Here is a 23,556-nt window from a genome sequence, read left to right as displayed (position 1 = left end):
GATATGACGGTTCATTGGTATAAATTCTCTTGTGGATCATTTGCAACGAGCTTATCTTAAGAAACGAGTTAAATGAGACACCATATACTTGTCTGGCAAAGTCAGATACCCGGTCTCTTTTAAGCAAACCAAAAATGTATCTAACGACATCGTTAAATCCCACTTGCAATGTTATGAGTGAGTTACATCACAACCGTAAAAAACCTCGCAAGAGTATACTAGTTTCGGCAGAATAAATGTCCTAGCCAAAAGCATTCTTATTGACAAAGGGGTATACTGTCGACTCATATATAAGTTTCGTAAAACGCCGTAGGTCCTGCCCACTGTCGTACTGACGTGACTCTTCCATGAAAGTCTATCATCAAACTCCAACCCAAGGTTTCTTGCAGATGAAATAATCTCAATTGGGACTCCAGCAATTGCCACATCAAGATTGGGCGGCATTGTCACCCGATTCCTAGGCACTTTGACTTTGTTGGATTTAAAAGTAGTCCGTTGGCGTTTGCTCATGTGTTTATCCTATCCATGTCGCTATTAAGGCGAAGTACGCCATCGATCAGCCTCTCTGGCGAGGAGCTCATATACAGCTGAACTTCGTCGGCATACATATGAATACCACAGTTGCGCAACTGTCCAGGAAGGTCAATGCTATATATAAAGAAAAAAGGAGTAGGACCAATACAGACCCCTGTGGAACACCTCTTGAGACTGGAAGATAACTAGAACACCGGCTATCAACACATAACGATTGGCTAATATTCGAAAGATAGGAAAATATAAGATCCGTTGTTCTTTCAGAAAATTTAAATAAATGTTTCTGTTTAAGGCAAAGTATATTGGGATCAACGGAATCAAATGCCTTCGAATGATCTAAAAGAACAAGAAAGGTAACTTTATTGCTGTCAATATCACTCCTTACATTTTCAACTACTTTCAAAAGTGGAGTAGTGCAACTGTGCTTTTGCCGGAAATCAGATTGAAAATCTGTTAGCAGCGAATTATTCGCAATATATCCTGATATTTTCCGATTGACTAGAGTCTCAAATATCTTAGAGATGTATGGAAATATTGCTATTGGCCTAAATTCCTGGTTATTCGTTGGTATTGGGACTATTACAGCCCGTTTCCAAGACTGTGGATAGCAACTCCTTAAAATAATGTTGTTAAAAAGATGGCACGTATACGGAAGAATAAAAGGTAGAATTATCCTAAAAAATCTCGGGTCAATGCCATCAGAACCAATGGCATTAGACTTAATCGATTCTACAGCGCTAACGACATTGCTTTGTTCAAAACTCTCAAGATCAAAACGTAGTTCTGGTGAGGTGTTGTTACTACTATGATTCACGTTACTAAATTCACTGTCGTAGAAATGTACGTTTGGCTCAGGAAGATGACAAATCCGATCCGTGGTGGAGGGTATATAAGATTCGTCCGTCCGGCCGAACTTAACATGCTCTTACTTGTCATTACTTCGCCATATACCATAACAAAAACTTACTTAACTTGAATGGAATTTTTCATAGATATCTCTTTTTTTTCTTTTTGGGTATTTTTCTACCCATATGGCGTTAATGGCTTGAGGCTTTCATTAATTTTTGTTCATTTGTTATAAATGTAAATACAGGATATTGTCCGCCTTAAGACCATTGTTTAATGTCAAATGTTTCTAGGAACAACACTTTTACTGACTTTTAAATGTTTTTTGCTATACTATTCTTTGAATAGAAAGCATTAAACAATGGTCCTAAGCCGCACAATATCCTCCAATGGAATTTCAATACGATTTTAAGACCGAAAAAAGAAAGCGCAAACAGACATATCCAATCTATCTAATCCTTTCCATATCCGTTTTTCGGCCTACTACACACACTACTTTAATTGAAATGTCCTCGCCAAGCTCATTATGTTTTATTAAATAATAGCTCAATGTCCTACCTTTGTGGTGGCACTATGCTAACTCTCAGTAAGTGTTTGCTTTACATTGTTTAGATAGCCAGCCAATTTGATGAAAGATATGCAAAAAAATATTGTGGTAACTATGTAATTTTGGACACGCAAACTATTCAAACATTCCGAAGGGATTTAATTTGCCAATTGTTTGTAACTCACCTAGGGCCATTAACATCCTTAATAATGAGTAGACATGAAATGTGTGTGTGTGCGTGTGTTTTTTAAGGAAACGTTAAGCTAAGAGTGAGACTGTTTGCTGAACTTTCTATAAAATGAAAGAGACTACTGCCCGCTTTTCATTGCAACTTGTTTTGTAAAAATAATTAAATTTACAAATAGTCGTTTTGCACATTTCAGATGCTTGCTAGATTAATTTAATGGTTTCTGTTTGCCTTTTTTTGTTGGTAACTCGAGTTGCTCATGGGTGTAAATAAGACGCATGTTTTCATTTTCTGCAAACATGTCTGACTTTTGTCTACTTCTGTTATCGTGGCTGGTTTTCACATTACCATGAATTTACACACACACACACAGGCTCACACATACTTTACTCATTTTCCTTGGGTTTTCAATTTGCACTTTTCTCCCCACAGCTTTCTGTGGAACAGCATGTTCCGGTTGTTATTGTTGGAATTTGGGAGTCGGCAATTGGGGATGCGGTAAGAAAGACTTCCGTGAATATTCAAGGTAATAAAGACATGTTTTGGCGCGGTTTGGTAAAATTGCAATTCAATATAACAACAACAACAGCAGCAGCAGCAGCCACAGTTTAACAAAAACATAAGCAAAACAATTATAGCTAAGATAAATTTCGCTAAAATTCCATTGACCCAACACTTATGAATAATTTTCTCTCATTTCTCCCTTAACACCCCTCTTTGGGCGCCTTAATCTTAGTGACCTTTGCTAATGCCATTAAAGATTAATTCATTGCAAGACTTTATTTAAAGAAAAACGCGTTTTTACATCACTTGATCACTCAAGGCGAACGAAAACAATTTTAATGTGACTGTATGGCCGTTTCGCACATGTTGACAATCACTGCTAAACTGAATGCCGTCAATAGTCAGATTAGAAACCAAGCATGGACATTCCGCGCTACCCTGTTTTTTATGGTGGTAAAAAACTATTTCCTTTTCATGCAAATGAATGAAAATTCAGTTAAAACAAAACAAAAACAACAACGGCAACGACAACGACAACAAGAAACAGAAACAAAACATAGAACAAGAAAATTTGCCCACTAAATGGACAAACACACACGCCTATGTGTCCTCGCGGATGATAGCATGTTCGTCCATACATACAGACACAAATGGACACATCAAGGATCCTGTTAAAAGGCAATGCAACTTAAATTTATTTTTTTATACCCTCCACCATAAGATGGGGGATATACTAATTTCGTCATTCTGTTTGTAACTACTCGAAATATTCGTCTGAGACCCCATAAAGTATATATATTCTTGATCGTCGCGACATTTTATGTCGATCTAGCCATGTCCGTCCGTCTGTCCGTCCGTCCGTCTGTCGAAAGCACGCTAACTTCCGAAGGAGTAAAGCTAGCCACTTGAAATTTTGCACAAATACTTCTTATTAGTGTAGGTCGGTTGGTGTTGTAAATGGGCCATATCGGTCCATGTTTTGATATAGCTGCCATATAAACCGATCTTGGGTCTTGACTTCTTGAGCCTCTAGAGTGCGCAATTCTTATCCAATTGGAATGAATTTTTGCACGACGTGTTTTGTTATGACATTCAACAACTTTGCCAAGTATGGTTCAAATCGGTCCATAACCTGATATAGCTGCTGTTTTGTTATGATATCCAACAACTTTGACAAGTATGGTTCAAATCGGTCCATAACCTGATATAGCTGCCATATAAACCGATCTTGGGTCTTGACTTCTTGAGCCTTTAGAGTGCGCAATTCTTATCCGATTGGAATGAAATTTTGCACGACGTGTTTTGTTATGACATCCAACAACTTTGCCAAGTATGGTTCAAATCGGTCAATAACCTGATATAGCTGCCATATAAACCGATCTTGGGTCTTGACTTCTTGACCCTCTAGAGTGTGCAATTCTTGTCCGATTGAAATGAAATTTTGCACTACGTGTTTTGTTATGATATCCAACAACTGTGCCAACAATGGTTCAAATCGGTCTATAACCTGATATAGCTGTCATATAAACCGATCTTGGCTCTTGACTTCTTGAGCCTCCAGAGGGCGCAATTCGTATCCGATTTGAATGAATTTTGGCACGACGTGTTTTGTTATGATATCCAACAACTGTGCCAAGTATGGTTCAAATCGGACTATAACCTGATATAGCTGTCATATATAATATATGTGTACTCAACTTCTAAAACCCTTTCATTTGATACCCATATTGTCCCAATTGTTAAATATATATATCCCAATCGGGAGGAGTCGTTGTACAAAATTTCTCCCATCGGATGAGAATTGCGCCCTCTAGAGACTCGAGAAGTCAAGATACCAGATCGGTTGATATGGCAGTTATATCAGGTTTTAAACCGATTTGCGTCATACATCAGCACTGTTGTTGGTAGTCATAACAAAACATCATATGCAAAATTTCAGCCAAATCGGGTAAGAATTGCGCCCTCTAGTGGCTCAATAAGTCAAGACTCCAGATTGGTTTATATGGCAGCTATATCAGGATATGGACTAATTTCAGCCATACTTAACACAGTTGTTGGAAGTCATTACATAACACGTCATGCCTATTTTCAGCCAAATCGGATAAGAACTGCGCCCTCTAATGGCTCAAGAAGTCAAGACCCCAGAATGGTTTATATGGCAGCTATATCAGGCTATGGACGAATTTCAACCATATTTAGCACAGTTGTTGGAAGAATATTTCGAGGAGTTTAAAACAGAATGACGAAATTAGTATACCCCCATCCTATGGTGGAGGGTACAAAAATGGTTTATTTATGCGAAGAAAAGATCAATTACTTATTTTAATTAGGCCAGTTAAACTTTTATTGAATTCTTCAGCTTAGCATAAATCCAAATAACAAAATCGTTTATTAATAAAATCATTATATTGCCCAAAAAGTAATTGCGGATTTTTCATATAGTCGGCGTTGACAAATTTTTTCACAGCTTGTGACTCTGTAATTACATTCTTTCTTCTGTCAGTTATCAGCTGCTACTTTTAGCTTGCTTTAGAAAAAAAGTGTAAAAAAGTATATTTGATTAAAGTTCATTCTAAGTTTTATTAAAAATGCATTTACTTTCTTTTAAAAAATCCGTAATTACTTTTTGGGCAACCCAATAAAAAGCAAGATTTGAATTTTTTGTGTGCAGAAGCTTAAATGCCTGATTTGCCAGAAATTTGGTTTATAGACATTTTTATTTTCCCATGATTGGGTCTGTATTAGCGTAGCACGTTTAACTAGTTTCTATTTAAATGTTGGTTATATCGTTTTGCATTTCGACTGGTGTTGAATCGTTAAACAAAGTATAATTGTTGGCGCTTTCTTAAAAAAGGCAAAAAGGCTCAGAATGACCTAAGATTATAAGGCCGTATCTTGTACGTTTGTATAACGAATACTAATTAGGATACTAGAGTCGACAGAATTGTACACCATGATGTAACGGATAAAGCGTGATTATAATTTGTTTAAATTTTCTTAGAAGTATGCAAATTAGAATCTAACATATGTTTTTTTGTTTAACTTTAGAAATACCTACGAGTTTGTGGTAAAGATTTTTGTCTATGAGTTTGGCATTTGCATGTCACAAACTTGGCAAGTAAGTTTCCTATTTAAAATATTTTGTTTCTTTTCAATGCATTGCCGATCTCTCTGACAATCCTTTTAAATGAGTCCTGCTGTTTCTTGGCGCCTTATGACAAGGTTTGCATGTTTGCATGCAACCAAAGTAAGAAATACAAGTATCTCTTAGATATCGCACAGTGGGAGAAAATCGAAAAAAAACTAGTAAAAATTACTTCGTGTAGGAACGGACAGAGATATCTCTTTGAATTTGGAATGGTAAGAGCTGAGGTGTTAGCAAAATTTCAAAACCCTAGGATGTCCGGGGACCTTTTGGCAGGCCCCCAAAACTGGTCAACTCGACATTCCGAAAATTTGTTGGGGCTGCCAAGTTTGTTTTTGTGGTCTGATTTTTGTTGAATAGTGCTCAAAAATCCCTACCAAAGAGTCCGCTTGAGGTCTATAATATCTCCACTGGTTTCGGGGATATTCGACTTGGACTTTTTTTGCAATTTTGACCGAGACCTGCTCTGTATCTTTCAATTTCCAAAAGCATTTGTAGTGCGATTTTCATTTTTATGCATCATTTGGAGTTGTGACAAAATTTACAATGACTTTGCCACAAAAAGTGTCCACATCTGATAATTCAGTTAAAAGTTATGCAGTTTGGATGTCAAAAAATGTGAAAAGGGGTATTTTTTGCTATTTTAGTCAAAAAACAAGTATTTCCTTTGATAAGTTTTTATTGAAAAAACTTGCCTAAAACCTTGATTCTTTTCTTCTTTTTTGTAAAGAATTTTGAAAAATTTGTGTCAACTTAAACGATTGCTTTATGTACTTCAAAATAGGCAATTTTTTATAAAAAAAAACTGGAGAAACTCCCCGAGTTCTAAAATTCCAAAGCCCAGAATCCTCATTTGGGCTAATGTTTTTTTATACCCACCACCGAAGGATGGGGGTATATTCATTTTGTCATTCCGTTTGCAACACATCGAAATATCCATTTGCGACCCTATAAAGTATATATATTCTTGATCAGCGCAAAAATCTAAGACGGTCTAGCCATGTCCTTCCGTCTGTCTGTTGAAATCACGCTACAGTCTTTAAAAATAGAGATATTGAGCTGAAACTTTGCACAGATTATTTTTTTTTTTGTCCATAAGCAGGTTAAGTTTGAAGATAGGCTATATCGGACTATATCTTCATATAGCCCCCATATAGACCGATCCGGGGATTTAGGGTCTTATGCCTATATAAGCCACATTTATTACCCGATTTTGCTGAAATTCGGGACAGTGAGTTGTGTTAGGCCCTTCGTTCTTTAATTTGGCCCAGATCGGCCCAGATTTGGATATAGCTGTCATATAGACCGGTCTGTCGATTTAGGGTCTTACGCCCATAAACGCCACATTTATTGTTCGATGTCACTGAAATTTGGGACAGTGTTAAGCCCCTCAACATATTTCTGCAATTTGGCCTAGATCGATCAAGATTTGCATATAGCTGCCATATAGACCGATCTCTCGATTTTAGGTTTTGGGCCCATAAAAGGCATTTATAGTCCGATGTCGCCGAAATTTGGGACAGTGAGTTGTGTTAGGCCTTTCGACATTTTTCTGCAACTTGGCCCAAATTGGTCCAGAGTTGAATAAAGCTGCCATATTGACCGATATCTCGATTTAAAGTCTTGGCCCCATAAAAGGCGCATTTATAATACGATTTCATTGAACTTTGACACCGTGACTTATGTTAGGGTTTCGACATCCGTGTCGTATATGGTTCAGATTTTCCGATATAGCTACTAAAAAGGCCAATATTTTGTTATACACTATTGAACAATGACTTTTACTTATTAGTATTTGGTCCAAATCGGAACCTATTTGCATATAGCAGCTATGGGGCATAAGGTATGAATTTTTCACCGGATTTTGATGAAAGGAGGTTTAAATATATATACCCGAGGTGATGGGTATATAACGCCTTGTTACTTGTTTTTACTTCATATGATCCCTAAACCCATGGAAAAAATTTTTTGCACTTAACAATATTTGTAGCCTCCACAGCAAATTTACTAAAAACAAGTAAAAGCGTGCTAAGTTCAGCCTGGCCGAATCTTATATACCCTCCACCATGGATCGCATTTGTCGAGTTCTTTTCCCGGCATCTCTTCTTAGGCAAAAAAAGGATATAAGAAAAGATTTGCTCTGCTATTAGAGCGATATCAAGATATGGTCCGGTTTGGACCACAATTAAATTATATGTTGGAGACCTGTGTAAAATGTCAGCCAATTCGAATAAGAATTGCGCCCTTTGTGGGCTCAAGAAGTAAAATAGAGAGATCGATTTATATGGGAGCTGTATCGGGCTATATACCGATTCAGACCATAATAAACACGTATGTTGATGGTCATGAGAGAATCCGTCGTACAAAATTTCAGGCAAATCGGATAATAATTGCGACCTCTAGAGGCTCAAGAAATCAAGATCCCAGATCGGTTTATATGGCAGCTATATCAGGTTATGAACCGATTTGAACTATATTTGGCACGGTTGTTGGATATCATAACAAAACACGCCGTGCAAAATTTCATTACAATCGGATAAGAATTGCGCACTCTAGAGGCTCAAGAAGTCAAAACCCCAAATCGGTGTATATGGCAGTTATATGAGGTTATGGACCGATTTGAACCATACTTGGCACAGTTGTTGGATATAATAACAAAACACGTCGTGCAAAATTTCATTCCAATCGGATAAGAATTGCGCACTCTAGAGGCTCAAGAAGTCAAGACCCAAGATCGGTTTATATGGCAGCTATATCAAAACATGGACCGATATGGCCCATTTACAATACCAACCGACCTACACTAATAAGAAGTATTTGTGCAAAATTTCAAGCGGTTAGCTTTACTCCTTCGGAAGTTAGCGTGCTTTCGACAGACAGACGGACGGACGGACGGACAGACGGACGGACGGACAGACGGACGGACGGACAGACGGACGGACAGACGGACGGACGGACAGACGGACGGACAAGGCTAGATCGACATAAAATTTCACGACGATCAAGAATATATATACTTTATGGGGTCTCAGATGAATATTTCGAGTAGTAACAATCAGAATGACGAAATTAGTATACCCCCCATCTTATGGTGGAGGGTATAAAAATCCGGATTTTGAAACCACCTTTGCCCGATAGGGGTATTTAAGGGATTTTTGCAAACACCTCCTCTCACTATTCGAAATTTCCAAGAGATATATCTACCCATTCGCACACGGCAGATTTGTACTCCCACTGTGCGTCGTGCCTTTTTTGCTGCCTATTTCTGCCCTTCAAGCACTTACCGTGAACTAAACTCTGATGTTATTGTGATGGTGAAAATGCTCTTGGATTCACGTCCCTTTAAAAAATATCTGCCTGTACATTCTAATGTAGGTATGTAAAAATGTATGTTTGTACATACATATGGGCTAAGTGATACACTCCTCTTTGAGGGTGTGAGTGACATGTACAACAGAAAATCCTGCCACAGGCGTGGTATGAAAAAGTCGAAATGATTCACAATCTGCGAAAGGTCTTTGAATGCTCACATCACTTCTACGTCCTTGTCGAAAGCCTTGTACATAGCCATATTTTCTCTCTGTTAATGTTAAGGAGCTTTTGTATTGGGTTTTTCAATAAGAGCGCTACAAAAGTTTTTATTTTTTAAATAAAACAAAAACGGTCACGGCTGGCAATGAAATGCTTTATTTCTGTAAAAGTACGTTCGATGCCATGTATGGAACTAGATTTACGGCCACCACGGGCACGCTTGTAGAAGTACAGACGCTGAACCTTTTCGACCGTTTTCAAGCATAAATCGACCAATTTATGACAGTTTTTAAGCATAAATCGGCCAGTATTACTGAAATTTCGTGTTCGATATTCGTCAAAAATTCATCAATCGTCGCTGGCGTGTTGGCATAGACCCAAGACATATTTAACTAGGTAGTGTGTAGCAAACAGCTGAGTACATCTTTTTCTGTCAACGGGTTTTGGTTGTGTTTGTGCATTATAGTTAAGAACCTTAAAACACACAAACAACGAAAAATGGCGGGAGCTTGTAATCAACACAAAATCAGTTGCACTAATCACTGATTTTGACAGAGAGTGCACTCAATATTTTGTTGTTGGGCAACCCCTACTACCTTTAAATGAATATATCTTGACATAGACCCAAGATATATTCATTTACAGGTAGTGGCAGTTGCCCAACAACAAAATATTGAGCACACTCTCTGTCAAAATCCGTGATTAGTGCAACTCTGATTTTGAGTATGTTACTATTGTAGTTCTCGCAATTTTTCGTTGTTTGTGTGTGTTATAGTTCTTAACTAGAATGCACACATCCACACAACCAAAACTCGTTGACAGATAGTGCACTTTGCGAGAAAAAATTTTACTCAGCTGTTTACCGTACACTACCTGGTAATTATGTCATGGTGCAATCACCCATCTTGTCATCAAGCTAATCGCCGTTTTGCCTACACACGCAAACAAGTTCTTATGCATGTGTGTACACGTGTGCGTATATGAGCAGAGAATATGAGTGAAAGAAGATAACCACAGGGAGAATGCAAACAAAAACCTGACATCTTAATACTGTCAAACCCGCCTGGCTCTTAACAGCTGTTCGCGAGCGACCACCTTGACGGAGTCCCACAGGAATAGCCTAACGGCGTCAAACCGCACGACCGAGGCGGCCAATCGACTCGACCATTTCGTGAGATAACACGTTCTTCAAACTTGATTTCCAATATATTGATTGTGACTTTCGCAGTGTGACTTGTGGCGCCGTCCTGTTGAAACCACATGTCCTCCAAGTCCATATCATCCAATTGGGGCCAAAAATGTACTCTTATCATAGAACGGTAGCGATCTCCTTTCTCCGTAACCTGCTGGTCTTGATCATCACGGAAGAAGTACGGCCCAATGACGCCGCCAGCCGATAAACCGGGCCAAACCATATTTTTTTCGGGATGCAATGCTGACCCATGGAGTACCTGTGGATTGCTGTCTGACCAATTACGCATATTTTACTTATTGACGAAGCCATTCGGCCAGACTCTAAATAGGACGTAGAGCTCTTAACGCTGAGGCTACTTACTCTGAATTTCAGAAGTAAATTTTAATAATTTCGACATATTTCGGCACATATATCTCTCCATCATGAAATGGCAAACCTTACTGAAGAGAAATATGTAAATGAGCGGCAAAATGTATGGCGTCGTTTGCTGTCCCTATCTGTCTACTTTTGTAACGTCCCTGTTAAAAAACCCTGTATGTGTGAATTTTAGTGCATGCGTGTGTATATTTTCCATGCCGTAGTAAGTGATACGCAGATGTGAGGCATTTCATTAATGTTTTAATATAAAATTTAATATAAAAAAGTAAAGATTGCAAATTTTGGCTGAGTTATCTACAAAAAGCCAATCATACCGTCGTTTGAAGATGACACCATTTTTTATACCCACCCCCATAGGCCCGCAGGATTGGGGTTACTAATCTAGTCATCAAGTTTGTTTGTCATAATCATGATAGTGTGCTCGAATGAATCTCGAAATCGGTCTAGATCGGACCATATTACGATATAGATGTCATATTGGTCTATCTGCCTAATTAAGGGTCAATTTCATTTTGCACAATTATGCTTTAGAAAAATATATGTAAATAATAAAAAAAACTCTAAGAGAACATTTTTAAGCGTATTGCCCCATATGTGTACGTATTTATAGCTTCTACTGTGTGGTGCGAGAAAACTGTGTTCTAACGTTTTTATATTTGCGAAGTGCCATAATTGAGAAATTCACTTAAAGGCATCAGATTTATGGATTTTTTTAGACTATGCCTTATTTGAAGGTCGCTATTTAAGGTGAATGTTAAATGTGTCCTAATTTGTGTCAAAGATAGAAGGACGCACTCTACAGCCACAATGTTGACAGGATCAAATAGAATTTTCTATTGCTATTTTAAAGTCAAATAATATCTTCAAAAGAATGTTTGCAACATATCGAAATATCCATTTCCGACCCTATAAAGTATATATTGGGTTGCCCAAAAAGTAATTGCGGATTTTTCATATAGTCGGCGTTGACAAATTTTTTCACAGCTTGTGACTCTGTAATTGCATTCTTTCTTCTGTCAGTTATCAGCTGTTACTTTAAGCTTGCTTTAGAAAAAAAATGTAAAAAGTATAATTGATTAAAGTTCATTCTAAGTTTTATTAAAAATGCATTTACTTTCTTTTAAAAAATCCGCAATTACTTTTTGGGCAACCCATTATATTCGTGATCAGCTTAAAAATCTAAGACGATCTAGGCATGTCCGTCCGTCTGTCTGTTGAAATCACGTTACAGTCTTCAAAAATAGAGATATTGGGCTGAAACTTTGCACATGTTCTTGTTTTGTCTATAAGCAGGTAAAGTTCGCAGATGGGCTATATCGGACTATATCTTGATATAGACCCCATATAGACCGATCCGACAATTTAGGGTCTTATGCCTATAAAATCCACATTTATTATCCGATTTTGCTGAAATTTTGGAAAGTGAGTTTATTTAAGCCCTTCAGCGTTCTTCTTTAATTTGGTTCAGATCAGTCCAGATTTGAATATAGCTGCCATATAGACCGATCTCTAGGTTTAAAGTTTTGGGCCCATAAAAGGCGCATTTATTGTCCGATTTTGCTGAAATTTTGGAAAGTGAGTTTTGTTAGGCCCTTCGACATCCTTCCTCAGTTTGGCCCAGATCGGTCCAGATTTGGATATAGCTGCCATATAGACCGATCTCTCGATTTAAGGTTTTGGGCCCATACAAGGCGCATTTATTGTCCGATGTCGCCGAAATTTAGGACAGTGAGTTGTGTTAGGCTCTTCGACGTTCTTCTTTAATTTGGTTCAGATCGGTCCATACAGACCGATCTCTCGATTTATAGTTTTGGGCCCATAAAAGGCGCATTTATTGTCCGATGTCGACGAAAGTTGTGACAGTGAGTTGTGTTGGGATCTTCGACATTTTTCTGCAACTTGGCCCAAATCGGTCCAGATTTGGATATAGCTGCCACATAGACCGATATCTCGGTTTAAAGTCTTGGTCCCATAAAAAGCGCATTTTTAATCCGATTTCACTGAAATTTGACACATTGACTTATGTTAGGCTTTTCGACATCCGTGTCGTATATGCTTCAGATCGGTTTATTTTTAGATATAGCTACTAAAAAAAAACAATATTTTGTTATACACAATTGAACAATGACTTGTACTTATTAGTATTTGGTCCAAATCAGAACATATTTGGATATAGCTGCTATGGGGCATGAGGTATGCCTTTTTCGCCGGATTTTAACGAATGGTGGTTCACATATATACCCCAGGATTCACTGAATAAGGTTAAGCCAAGCGATCAGCCGATATACTTTTTTTTTAATATTTGGCAGTACTTGGCATTGAGGATGTCAACTTGTTCTCTTTTTACATTCATTCTTTGTTTACGTTTTCTCCTATATGATGACATTTTCAATCGTCAGATTTGACATCCTTAATGATGTTTATGGGGCCTATCCACTTTGTGTTTTTGCATGTGACCTAACCTTCTATTAGTGAATCCTGTATATACCCGAGGTGGTGGGTATCCAACGGCTTTTTAATTGTTTTTGCACTAATGTAAGAAGAAAACGAAAACAAATGTTCGAAATTTCAATAAAGTAGGCTTACTAAATACAAGTCAAAGCGTTCTAAGTTAGTCCGGGCCGATTCTTATATACCCTCCACCATGGGTCGCAATTGTCGAGCTCTTGCCACGGTATCTCTTTTTAGGCAAACAAAGGATAAAAGGAAAGAATTGCTATGGTATTGGAACAATATCAAGTTATGGTTCATTTCGGACCAAAATTGAACTGAATATTGGAGACTATAGCCATTGTGTACAATTTCAGCCAAATCTGGCAAGAATTGCGCACCTAATGCAGAAGAAGTAAAATAGGGAGATAGGTTTATAGGGGGGCTGTATTAGGCTATAAGCCGATTCATGGCATATTCAACACGTATGTTAAAGGTCATGAGAGAAGCCGTTGTACAAAACTTCAACTAAATCGGACAACACTTGCGCCCTTTAGAGACTCAAGAAATCAATATCCCATATCTGTTTATATGGCAGCTATATCAGGTTATGAACCGATTTGAACCATTCTTAATACAGTTGTTGGAAGTCATAACAAAACACGTCATGCAATATTTTAGCCAAATCGGATAGGAATTGCTCCCTGTAAAGGCTCAAGAAGTCAAGATCCCAGATCGGTTTATATGGCAGCTATATCAGGTTATGAACCGATTTGAACCATTTTTAATACAGTTGTTGGAAGTCATAACAAAACACGTCACGCAATATCTTAGCCAAATCGGATAGGAATTGCTCCCTGTAAAGGCTCAAGATGTCAAGACTCCATATCTGTTTATATGGCAGCTATATCAGGTTTTGGACCGATTTGAACTATTCTTTGCACAGTTGTTGAAAGTCATAACAAAACACCTTATGCAAAATTTCAGACAAATCTAATAGTAATTGCGTCCTCTAGTGGCTCAAGAAATCAAGACCCCAGATCGGTTTATATGACAGCTATATCAGGTTATGGATAGGAATTGCGCACTCTAGACGCTCAAGAAGTCAAGACCCAAGATAGGTTTATATGACAGCTATATCAGGTTATGGACCGATTTCAACCATACTCAGCACAGTTATTGAAAGCCATAATAAAACACCTCATTTCAGCCAAATCGGATAAGAATTGTGCCCTCTAGAGGCTCAAGAAGTCAAGATCCCAGATCGGTTTATATGACAGCTATATCGAAGCATGGACCGATATGGCCTATTTACTACCCCAACCGACCTACGCTGATAAGAAATATTTATGCAAAAAGCGCCTAGCTTAACTCCTTCGATGGCGCCCCGATAGCCGAGTTGGTAGCGTGCTTGGATTACCAGTGCAGCCTTGATCTGTCGCTACTGTGGTATCACAATGGACTTAAAATTTGTGTAAGTGAGTCTGTAAAGGACTGCCATGCCATTCTTACCTAACCTAACTCTTTCGAAAGTAAGCGTGCTTTCGACATACAGACGAACGGACATGGCTAGATCGACTTAAAATTTCATGACGATCAAGAATATATATACTTTATGGGGTCTTAGGCAAATATTTCGAGGTGTTACCAACCGAGTGACGAAATTATTAACCCCCATCCTATGGTGGTGGAGGGTACAAAAATTATACCTTTAGCTACACCAGAACCCTCCAGAATTAATGAGACCCCTATAAGGGATGACAATGAGCACCAATCAGGTTGCAACTCTGAGTTTTGATTTATGCGGTGTTCATTGATGTTGTTGCCGTAGCAGTGTGTTGTACACTGAGGCGGCAGCCCTTGCCGATGAAGGCTTTCATCGGTTCAATCCGGTACGTATAACCGGCTGCCATGGGATTGTGGTGTTCATTGTTGTTGTTTTTGTTGTAGCAGTACGTTGTACACTGAGGCGGCAGCCCTTGCCGATGAAGAATTGGTGGCTGAAGAACTGCTGGCAGTGGAATGCTTCGTATATGGAGCAATTGTAGTCTCCTTGAAATGCCGCGTGGCACCTGCTCTTGTTTAAATACAGAGTGCCCACATAAATCGATATGCCAAGGCGAGTTATTGGCGCCTTTAAATATCCAATAGCCTCCCACGGCGAAATCGTATGAGCAACCATAAGCAACTCATAGAACGAATTGAGATAAAACTTCAAATTGCAAATTTTGCCCATGAATATTCCACTAAGGAACAGGGGCAAACTTCTCACATATCAATGAGTGCAGTCCGATTCAAGTTTAAGCTCAAAGATAAGGGGCCTCCTTTCTAAAGTCGAGTCCGAACGGCGTGCCGCAGTGCGACACCTCTTTGGAGAGAAGTTTTACATGGCATAGTACCTCAAAAATGTTGCCTGCATTAGGAGGGTAAAACCACCCCCACCAAAAACGAGGGATAAAAATGATTAGTTAGATACGCCTTTTGTTGGCACAGATTGTACTTTAATCTAACGAAACTTAAATAAATATTTTTTTCACATTTTAATTAAGATTTAGATTTAAATTATTTGAAAACAGTTTTTAACTTACCATTTGAAATCATTCATTAATTTTATTCAATTTAAGCATGTTCACATATTATTGTTGTTTAAATACTGAATAATAACGTCTTCTTTTTGTGTTTGCCCGATTCGCTACCACTTTTCGTTCCGGCACGGAATAGCTGTAAGCACCACACAGGCTGGAACATCGAGGTCCGATTTGAATGGCGTTCATTGATGTCATGAGAAGCTTAGCTGCGAGCTGCCAGGCGCGTCCATAAGTTGCGGATAGGGAAATGCTCCATACGGAGTGGCTGCAACGGCAGTCGCGGAAAATCAGCGGTATCGAGTGGAGAGTCTCAGTGAGAGGCGGGGTGGCACTGGCTCTTACACAAATACTGAATGCTCGATATTACAAGGCGAGTTATTAGCGCCTTTAGATAACCTATGGCCACCTTGTTCCCGCGGCGATCGGTCCTTTGGACAGGAAGGAGCTGCCTTACAGAGGAAGTTGACGAGGATCGGCAACTCCACATGAAATTTTGGCTACAACTTCAACAACTTTTTGTTCCGATCTTCTTGGTACACAGCTGAAGGTCCCACTCTAAATTCTGTAAACGGTTTCTGCCCCTTACAATAGGTAATCATTTTACGTTTCTCTGTGTACACAGAAAAATATTGACTTAAATTTTAGCATTAAAATTAAGTAATTGTAACATAAAATCGATAAAAGCTTTTAAAACTAAGAAATTCATTCATTTATTAATATTTGATACAAAAGTGGTATTTTGCATTGTATCACCACATGTGATTGACAAAATAAAAACAAAGCATGTTTAAAAAAGTTTTAATTGCCCAAATTAAAATCGTTATTTACTACCTCTTTCACGAACAGCCTTCGAATCACCCAATCGTATTTTCATTTTGTGAATCCATGATGAAATTCAAGAAAACACATGGCTAGACGAAAATTAATTTGGTCAAGAAAAGATAAATTTATTTCCATAACCGCATTAATGGAATTATTCATTATTCTTATGCAATATGCATTATATTGCAAAATCGTTTATTGAGAATAAAAAATTGTTTAATAGGTTCGATTTATTATTATTTTATTTTTTTATTTGCCCAATTTCTAATTTTAAGCCGCACAGCCCATTTATAAAATATCAATAGAACTACAGATTTATATTAAACAACTCTCCTAAAAAAATATTATAAAAAATATTTAAATGTTATTTTGTTTTTCAAATACAAATGTAAATACAATTTTTTTAACTGAATTCCTAAAAACAAATGACAAAAAAGAGTAAACTAATAATTATGTTTCAGCAAAATTTTTAATTGAATATACAAATTTCTTAATTAAGCCGAGATATTAGTTCTACTTGTGTATATACAAACCAATGCCAATAGTCTTGGTTATAGCCTTCACTGCTTTATTTATGTTTACCGATTACGGAGCCAAGCGCTCATAAACCCATCCATTTTCAGCAGGATGTATGAGAACATTGTCAACTTCCTAGAATAAAATAAAAAATAAATCATAGATTCTAAAAAAAACAGGAAGGAAAGGGAAAAGTCGGGCGAAGCCGACTATATAATACCCTACACCACCGAGTATACATATGGACCTTTTAATAGATAGCACTTATACCCAAATTTAGTCAGACTTTAATTTTGCATACTTATTGATATATCGAATAGAACCTTATACGATTTCCTTAGGATGGTACGAAATTTGTGACTTCTACAGCCTTAAAAGTCGAAACGCATAAAAGACATATAGGGGAGATTTATCTAAGTCAATTTTGATGAAATTTTACACACGTATTGGGATGTCAGTTAAACCATCTCATAAACAATTTTGTAGAGATCAGACCAAAATTGTGGTTCCTACAGGTTTAAGAGGGCATATCAGATGAAAGATATATATGAGAGCTATATCTAAATCTGGACCGATTTTTATGAAACTTTGCACACATATGAGGACGTTGAATAAAACGGCCCATGCCAAATTTTGTAAAGATCAAACCAAAATTGTGGCTTCTACAGCCTTAAAAGACCATATATATGGGAGCAATATATAAATCTCATCCGATTATGATGAAATTATGCACACATATTGGGACGTCACAAAAAGCACTTCGTGCCAAAATTGGTAGAGATCGCACTAAAATTGTGGCTCCTACAGCTTTAAGAGGGCATATCGGATGAAAGATATATATGGGAGCTATATCTAAATCTGAACCGATTTAGATGAAATTTGCTTACATATTGGGACGTCACAAAAAGCACTTCGTGCCAAATTTGGTAGAGATCGCACCAAAATTGTGGCTCCTACAGCTTTAAAAGGACACATCGGATGAGAGATATATATGGGAGCTATACCTAAATCAGGACCGATTTTTTTTCAAAATCAAAAACCTTGGACCAAAAAGCTTATGCTAAATTTTTTAAAAATCGGACAACAAATGCGACCTGTACCTTGATTACAAGAATACATGGACAGACAGACAGGCGGACATAGCTAAATCGAATCAGGAAGTGATTCTAAGCCGATCCGTATACTTATCGATGCGTCTAGCTCTTCACCTTGTTAGCGTTGAAAACAAATGCACAAATCTAGAATACACTGCACCACAGTGGTGGTGTAGGGTATAAATAGTAGAGCTGGCAAAATATCGATGGCGCTATCGATATTTTAGATTTGGCTGATATCGATTGACATTTTTCCTATCGATACTATCGTTCCACTTTTTGAAAAAAAAATTTAACAAAATTTAGCCAAAATAGTGAATATATCCCAATCAGAAATTTTTAATCGTCCAACTTGTTGAGTATTTTAAACATTGTTCGAATCCGCCGATAACCTGATATAGCTTCCTTATTGGATCTCCCGATTTTACTTCTTGATTTCTCTCATGATATTCAACTGTCTCTGTTAAATTTGGTTTTAAAAGGTCTGTGCATTGATGTTGTTCTATATAAAACGATATCCTGATTTGTACTTCTCATTGGTGATAGTTGCGAATATCGATAGTTTGCCAGCTTTAGTAGAGATGGCACTATCGATATTTAATTTTTTTTACTGAATATCGATTGATATTTTCTGATGCATACTATCGAAAAAGTAATTTTTTTTGCATATTTAAACAAAAATAAGCGATGCTATAATTTATATATCCTTTAAGATACATTGGGCCTATAGGGGGCGCAACTTTCACATTTGTACAATGATTTCTCTCATGACTTCCAACTGACTTTATAATTCTTGGTTTTATTTGGTCTGTGCATTGATATTGCTTCTATATAAATCAATGTCCTAATTTTTACTTCACATTTTCGTAAGAAATAAAGTTGATGGGACATTAACGATAGTATCGATACTATCGATATTTACTATTAAAACTATCGAAAATATCGAATGTTGGGATTATCGATAGTTTGCCAGCTCTAAGCTCTAGCGATAGCATTGAGATGGTTAGAATTCTTCTAAGGTATTTAAATCTAACATTAATCCATTGAAAGTGTAAAACATTCAATTCTCTCCCAGATTTCTAAAAGAGTTTGTTATTTATCTGGAAAACTTACCTTCTCCACACCTGCATGTTTTCTAAATACAATGCGATCATGTAAACGATCTGTCTGTCCTTGCCAGAATTCAATTAACCGAGGCCGTATCAAGTAACCGCCCCAGTTGGGCAGAGGTACCTCCTTATCATCTCCCAGATCTTGTTTGATTTTCTTTTCGATTTGATCCAAATGCTGACGTGAAGGTATTCTGGAACTTTGCTCCGAAGCCAAAGCGCCAATTTGACTGGCTCTTGGCCTTTCATGAAAATACTTTAAGGAATCTTCCTTTGGAATTTTCTCGGCAGTTCCCTCAATACGCACTGAACGACGCAAGGGGCACCAATAAAGAGTCATGGCTACATTGTTATTGTTTTCAATGTCGCTGGCTTTGCGGCTGCCATAGTTGGTGAAAAAAGTGAAACCATCAGCGGTAACATCTTTTAGTAGAACAAAACGATTGGAGGGACAGCCTTTACTGAAATTTATATATGCAAAATTTGTTATAGTTACATAATTTGAAACTTAATATTTATAAACAAACGCATGCACACACACACACACATTGAATTTGTTTAATGTAAGTCTCACCTATTCACTGTTGCCAATGAAGCCGCATTTGGTTCTAAAATACCTTCCGTTTGCATTGCCTGGCTCATCCATTCATTGAACAAGTTGATGGGTTCCTTTACCCGTATGTTCTCCTCCAGAAATGCTTCTTTCTTTTCCATATATTTCATGCGCAGAGCTGTTGCAGCCAAAAAATGTCCACAATTTGTTTTAAAGCACCACAAAAACAAACAACTTACCGGATAATGGAACACTTGCAGTTGACATCTTGCGTATTTTTAATAATTGATTCATTCAATCAAATTCGGGTTAAATTTTAATCTAAGCAGCCGCAATCCGTGCTGTACAAAAGCAGGTAGTTTAATGTCGTTGCAATAGTAAATAAAAGCTAGCAGTTTATCTTATGTTTAACAATTGTTGTTTTGCCATTGAAAATTGTTTTTGTTTCAATTGTCAATAGTAAAAAACGCAGTTGCCAGATCGAGAATCACGCCAATAACAATATGGGCGGTTTATACGACATATCATTTTCGAACTCACCGACGTGATGATTAGAGTTTTGCCAAAACCGGTACATCGATTTATTTCTTGATATTATTTGCGTTTCCATATTTTTCTTCTCTTTTTATAACATGTAATGATTACTCATTTCTGTGTAAACGGTAATCGATAGACACCAATCATCGAAAAACTCAAATGATTTTGATTTTTAAACTATGAGTAATGGTTATGTGTACATGTGACGCAAACCCTCTTATTTTAACCAATACTATTACAATGACCACGCATCATGATGTGCCATGTTAGGAGTCAGGATTCACTGAATACGGTTAGGCCAAGAAATCTGCCGACTTACATTTTTTAATTTTTGGCAGTACTTGGCATTGTGGATGTCAACTTGTTCTCTTTTTACATTCATTCGTTGTTTACGTTTTGTCCTATTCGATGACATTTTCAATCGGCAGATTTAATGTTCATGGGGCCTGTCCACTTTCGCAAGTGACCTAACATTCTATTAGTGAATCCTGATGTCAGATTAATGTTATAATAGTTCGTTCATTCATTTACTAACAGGATTCACTGAATAAGGTTAAGCCAAGCGATCAGCCGATATACTTTTTTTTAATATTTGGCAGTACTTGGCATTGAGGATGTCAACTTGTTCTCTTTTTACATTCATTCTTTGTTTACGTTTTCTCCTATATGATGACATTTTCAATCGTCAGATTTGACATCCTTAATGATGTTTATGGGGCCTATCCACTTTGTGTTTTTGCATGTGACCTAACCTTCTATTAGTGAATCCTGATTTACTAAAAAGTCGAAAAATCAAGGCTGGTTAAGCTTTTTACATTTACCTAACTTTTAGATTATTTAATAGGTGTTTTTATCCCCTTTTCCAGTCATGGCGAAACAAAGGTGGTCTCATCTATACAAAAAACACAAGTCATATGGTGCAATCCGCCATATTGTCATCAAGCTGATCGACGTTTTGCCAACACGCAACAAATTTGTGTGCGTGTGTATACGTGAGCGTACATGAGCAGAGATTATGCGAGAAAGAAGATAACAACAAAGAGAATGTCAAAAAAATCTGTTAATACTTTCAAACCTGGCCGGCTGCTAACAGCTCCTCACGTGAGACCACCTTTTTAAATCGGCCTTGCTCTCCAGTAAAGTAATAACAAATTTCTGTCGTTTCTCTCTCTCTCTCTCTCTCTCTCATTACTTATTGAAATAAACAAAACGGCAAAAAAACCTTTCATCAGAAAATTTTTTGTTATAAAGGCCATATATTGGGTTGCCCAAAAAGTAATTGCGGATTTTTTAAAAGAAAGTAAATGCATGTTTAATAAAACCTAGAAGGAACTTTAATCAAATATACTTTTTTACACTTTTTTTCTAAAGCAAGCTAAAAGTAACAGCTGATAACTGACAGAAGAAAGAATGCAATTACAGAGTCACAAGCTGTGAAAAAATTTGTCAACGCCGACTATATGAAAAATCCGCAATTACTTTTTGGGCAACCCAATATATACTTTATAGGGTCGGAAATGGATATTTCGATATGTTGCAAACATTCTTTTGAAGATATTATTTGACTTTAAAATAGCAATAGAAAATTTTATTTGATCCTGCCAACATTGTTCTTGTAGAGTGCGTCCTTCTATCTTTGACACAAATTAGGACACATTTAACATTCACCTTAAATAGCGACCTTCAAATAAGGCATAGTCTAAAAAATCCATAAATCTGATGCCTTTAAGTGAATTTCTCAATTATGGCACTTCGCAAATATAAAAACGTTAGAACACAGTTTTCTCGCACCACACAGTAGAAGCTATAAATACGTACACATATGGGGCAATACGCTTAAAAATGTTCTCTTAGAGTTTTTTTTTATTATTTACATATATTTTTCTAAAGCATAATTGTGCAAAATGAAATTGACCCTTAATTAGGCAGATAGGCCAATATGACATCTATATCGTAATATGGTCCGATCTAGACCGAATTCGAGATTCGTTCGAGCACACTTGACACACAAACTTGATGACTAGATTAGTAACCCCCAATCCTGCGGGCCTATGAGGGTGGGTATAAAAAGTGGTGTCATCTTCAAACGACGGTATGATTGGCTTTTTGTAGATAACTCAGCCAAAATTGGCGATCTTTTACTTTTTTATATTAAATTTTTTATTAAAAAATGTTATTGTTATCGAAATTAATGAAATGCCTCACATCTGCGTATCACTTACTACTGCATGGAAAATATACACACACATGCACTAAAATTTACACATACAGGGTTTTTTAACAGGGACGTTACAAAAGTAGACAGATAGAGACAGCAAACGACGCCATATATTTTGCCGCTCATTTACATATTTCTCTTCAGTAAGGTTTGCCATTTCATGATGGAGAGATATATGTGCCGAAATATGTAGAAATTATTAAAATTTACTACCGAAATTCAGAGTAAGTGGCCTCAGCGTTAAACAACAAAATATTAAGTGCACTCTCTGTCAAAATGCACGTGAGACCACCTTTTTAAATCGGCCTTGCTCTCCAGTAAAGTAATAACAAATTTCTCTCGTTTCTCTCTCTCTCTCTCTCTCTCATTACTTATTGAAATAAACAAAACGGCAAAAAAACCTTTCATCAGAAAATTTTTTGTTATAAAGGCCATATATTGGGTTGCCCAAAAAGTAATTGCGGATTTTTTAAAAGAAAGTAAATGCATGTTTAATAAAACCTAGAAGGAACTTTAATCAAATATACTTTTTTACACTTTTTTTCTAAAGCAAGCTAAAAGAAACAGCTGATAACTGACAGAAGAAAGAATGCAATTACAGAGTCACAAGCCGTTGAAAAAATTTGTCAACGCCGACTATATGAAAAATCCGTAATTACTTTTTGGCAACCCAATATTTCAATGTTCTATTCCAATAAATATCCAAAAAAGAATAAAATAGTTGTTCCTAGTCTTGTCAAATTTTTGCTGGAAAAGTACGTAAACACACCTATTAAATCATTTAAAAAAAATGTAATCTCAAACAGCTGATCGATTTAGCGG

At 37.1% G+C, this 23,556-nt stretch overlaps 2 protein-coding genes across 2 annotated transcripts in view; both read right to left on the bottom strand.

The window, feature by feature from the left end:
- Nucleotides 1-16,101, bottom strand: part of LOC106095619 (putative epidermal cell surface receptor) — a 105,465-nt gene extending 89,364 nt beyond the window's left edge. Inside the window, exon 1 of the mRNA XM_059363583.1 lies at nucleotides 15,886-16,101. The gene's annotated coding sequence lies outside the window, so the exon portion shown is untranslated. The remainder of the gene's footprint in view (nucleotides 1-15,885) is intronic.
- Nucleotides 16,102-17,218: 1,117 nt separating this feature from the next.
- Nucleotides 17,219-20,420, bottom strand: LOC106095626 (pyridoxine/pyridoxamine 5'-phosphate oxidase). The gene is made up of 4 exons (XM_013262897.2): nucleotides 20,219-20,420; nucleotides 20,001-20,157; nucleotides 19,431-19,887; nucleotides 17,219-17,358 (listed from the first exon to the last, which is right to left on the bottom strand). Exons 1-4 carry the CDS (start codon nucleotides 20,271-20,273, stop codon nucleotides 17,293-17,295), a joined length of 735 nt encoding a protein of 244 aa, XP_013118351.2. The 5' UTR covers nucleotides 20,274-20,420; the 3' UTR covers nucleotides 17,219-17,292.
- Between the last annotated feature and the right edge of the window lie 3,136 nt (nucleotides 20,421-23,556).

Source organism: Stomoxys calcitrans, chromosome 2 (assembly GCF_963082655.1).
Source record: "Stomoxys calcitrans chromosome 2, idStoCalc2.1, whole genome shotgun sequence".
Lineage (NCBI taxonomy): Eukaryota > Metazoa > Arthropoda > Insecta > Diptera > Muscidae > Stomoxys > Stomoxys calcitrans.
The sequence above is the reverse complement of the archived record's forward strand: the minus strand, read 5'-3'. Positions and strand labels throughout refer to the sequence as shown.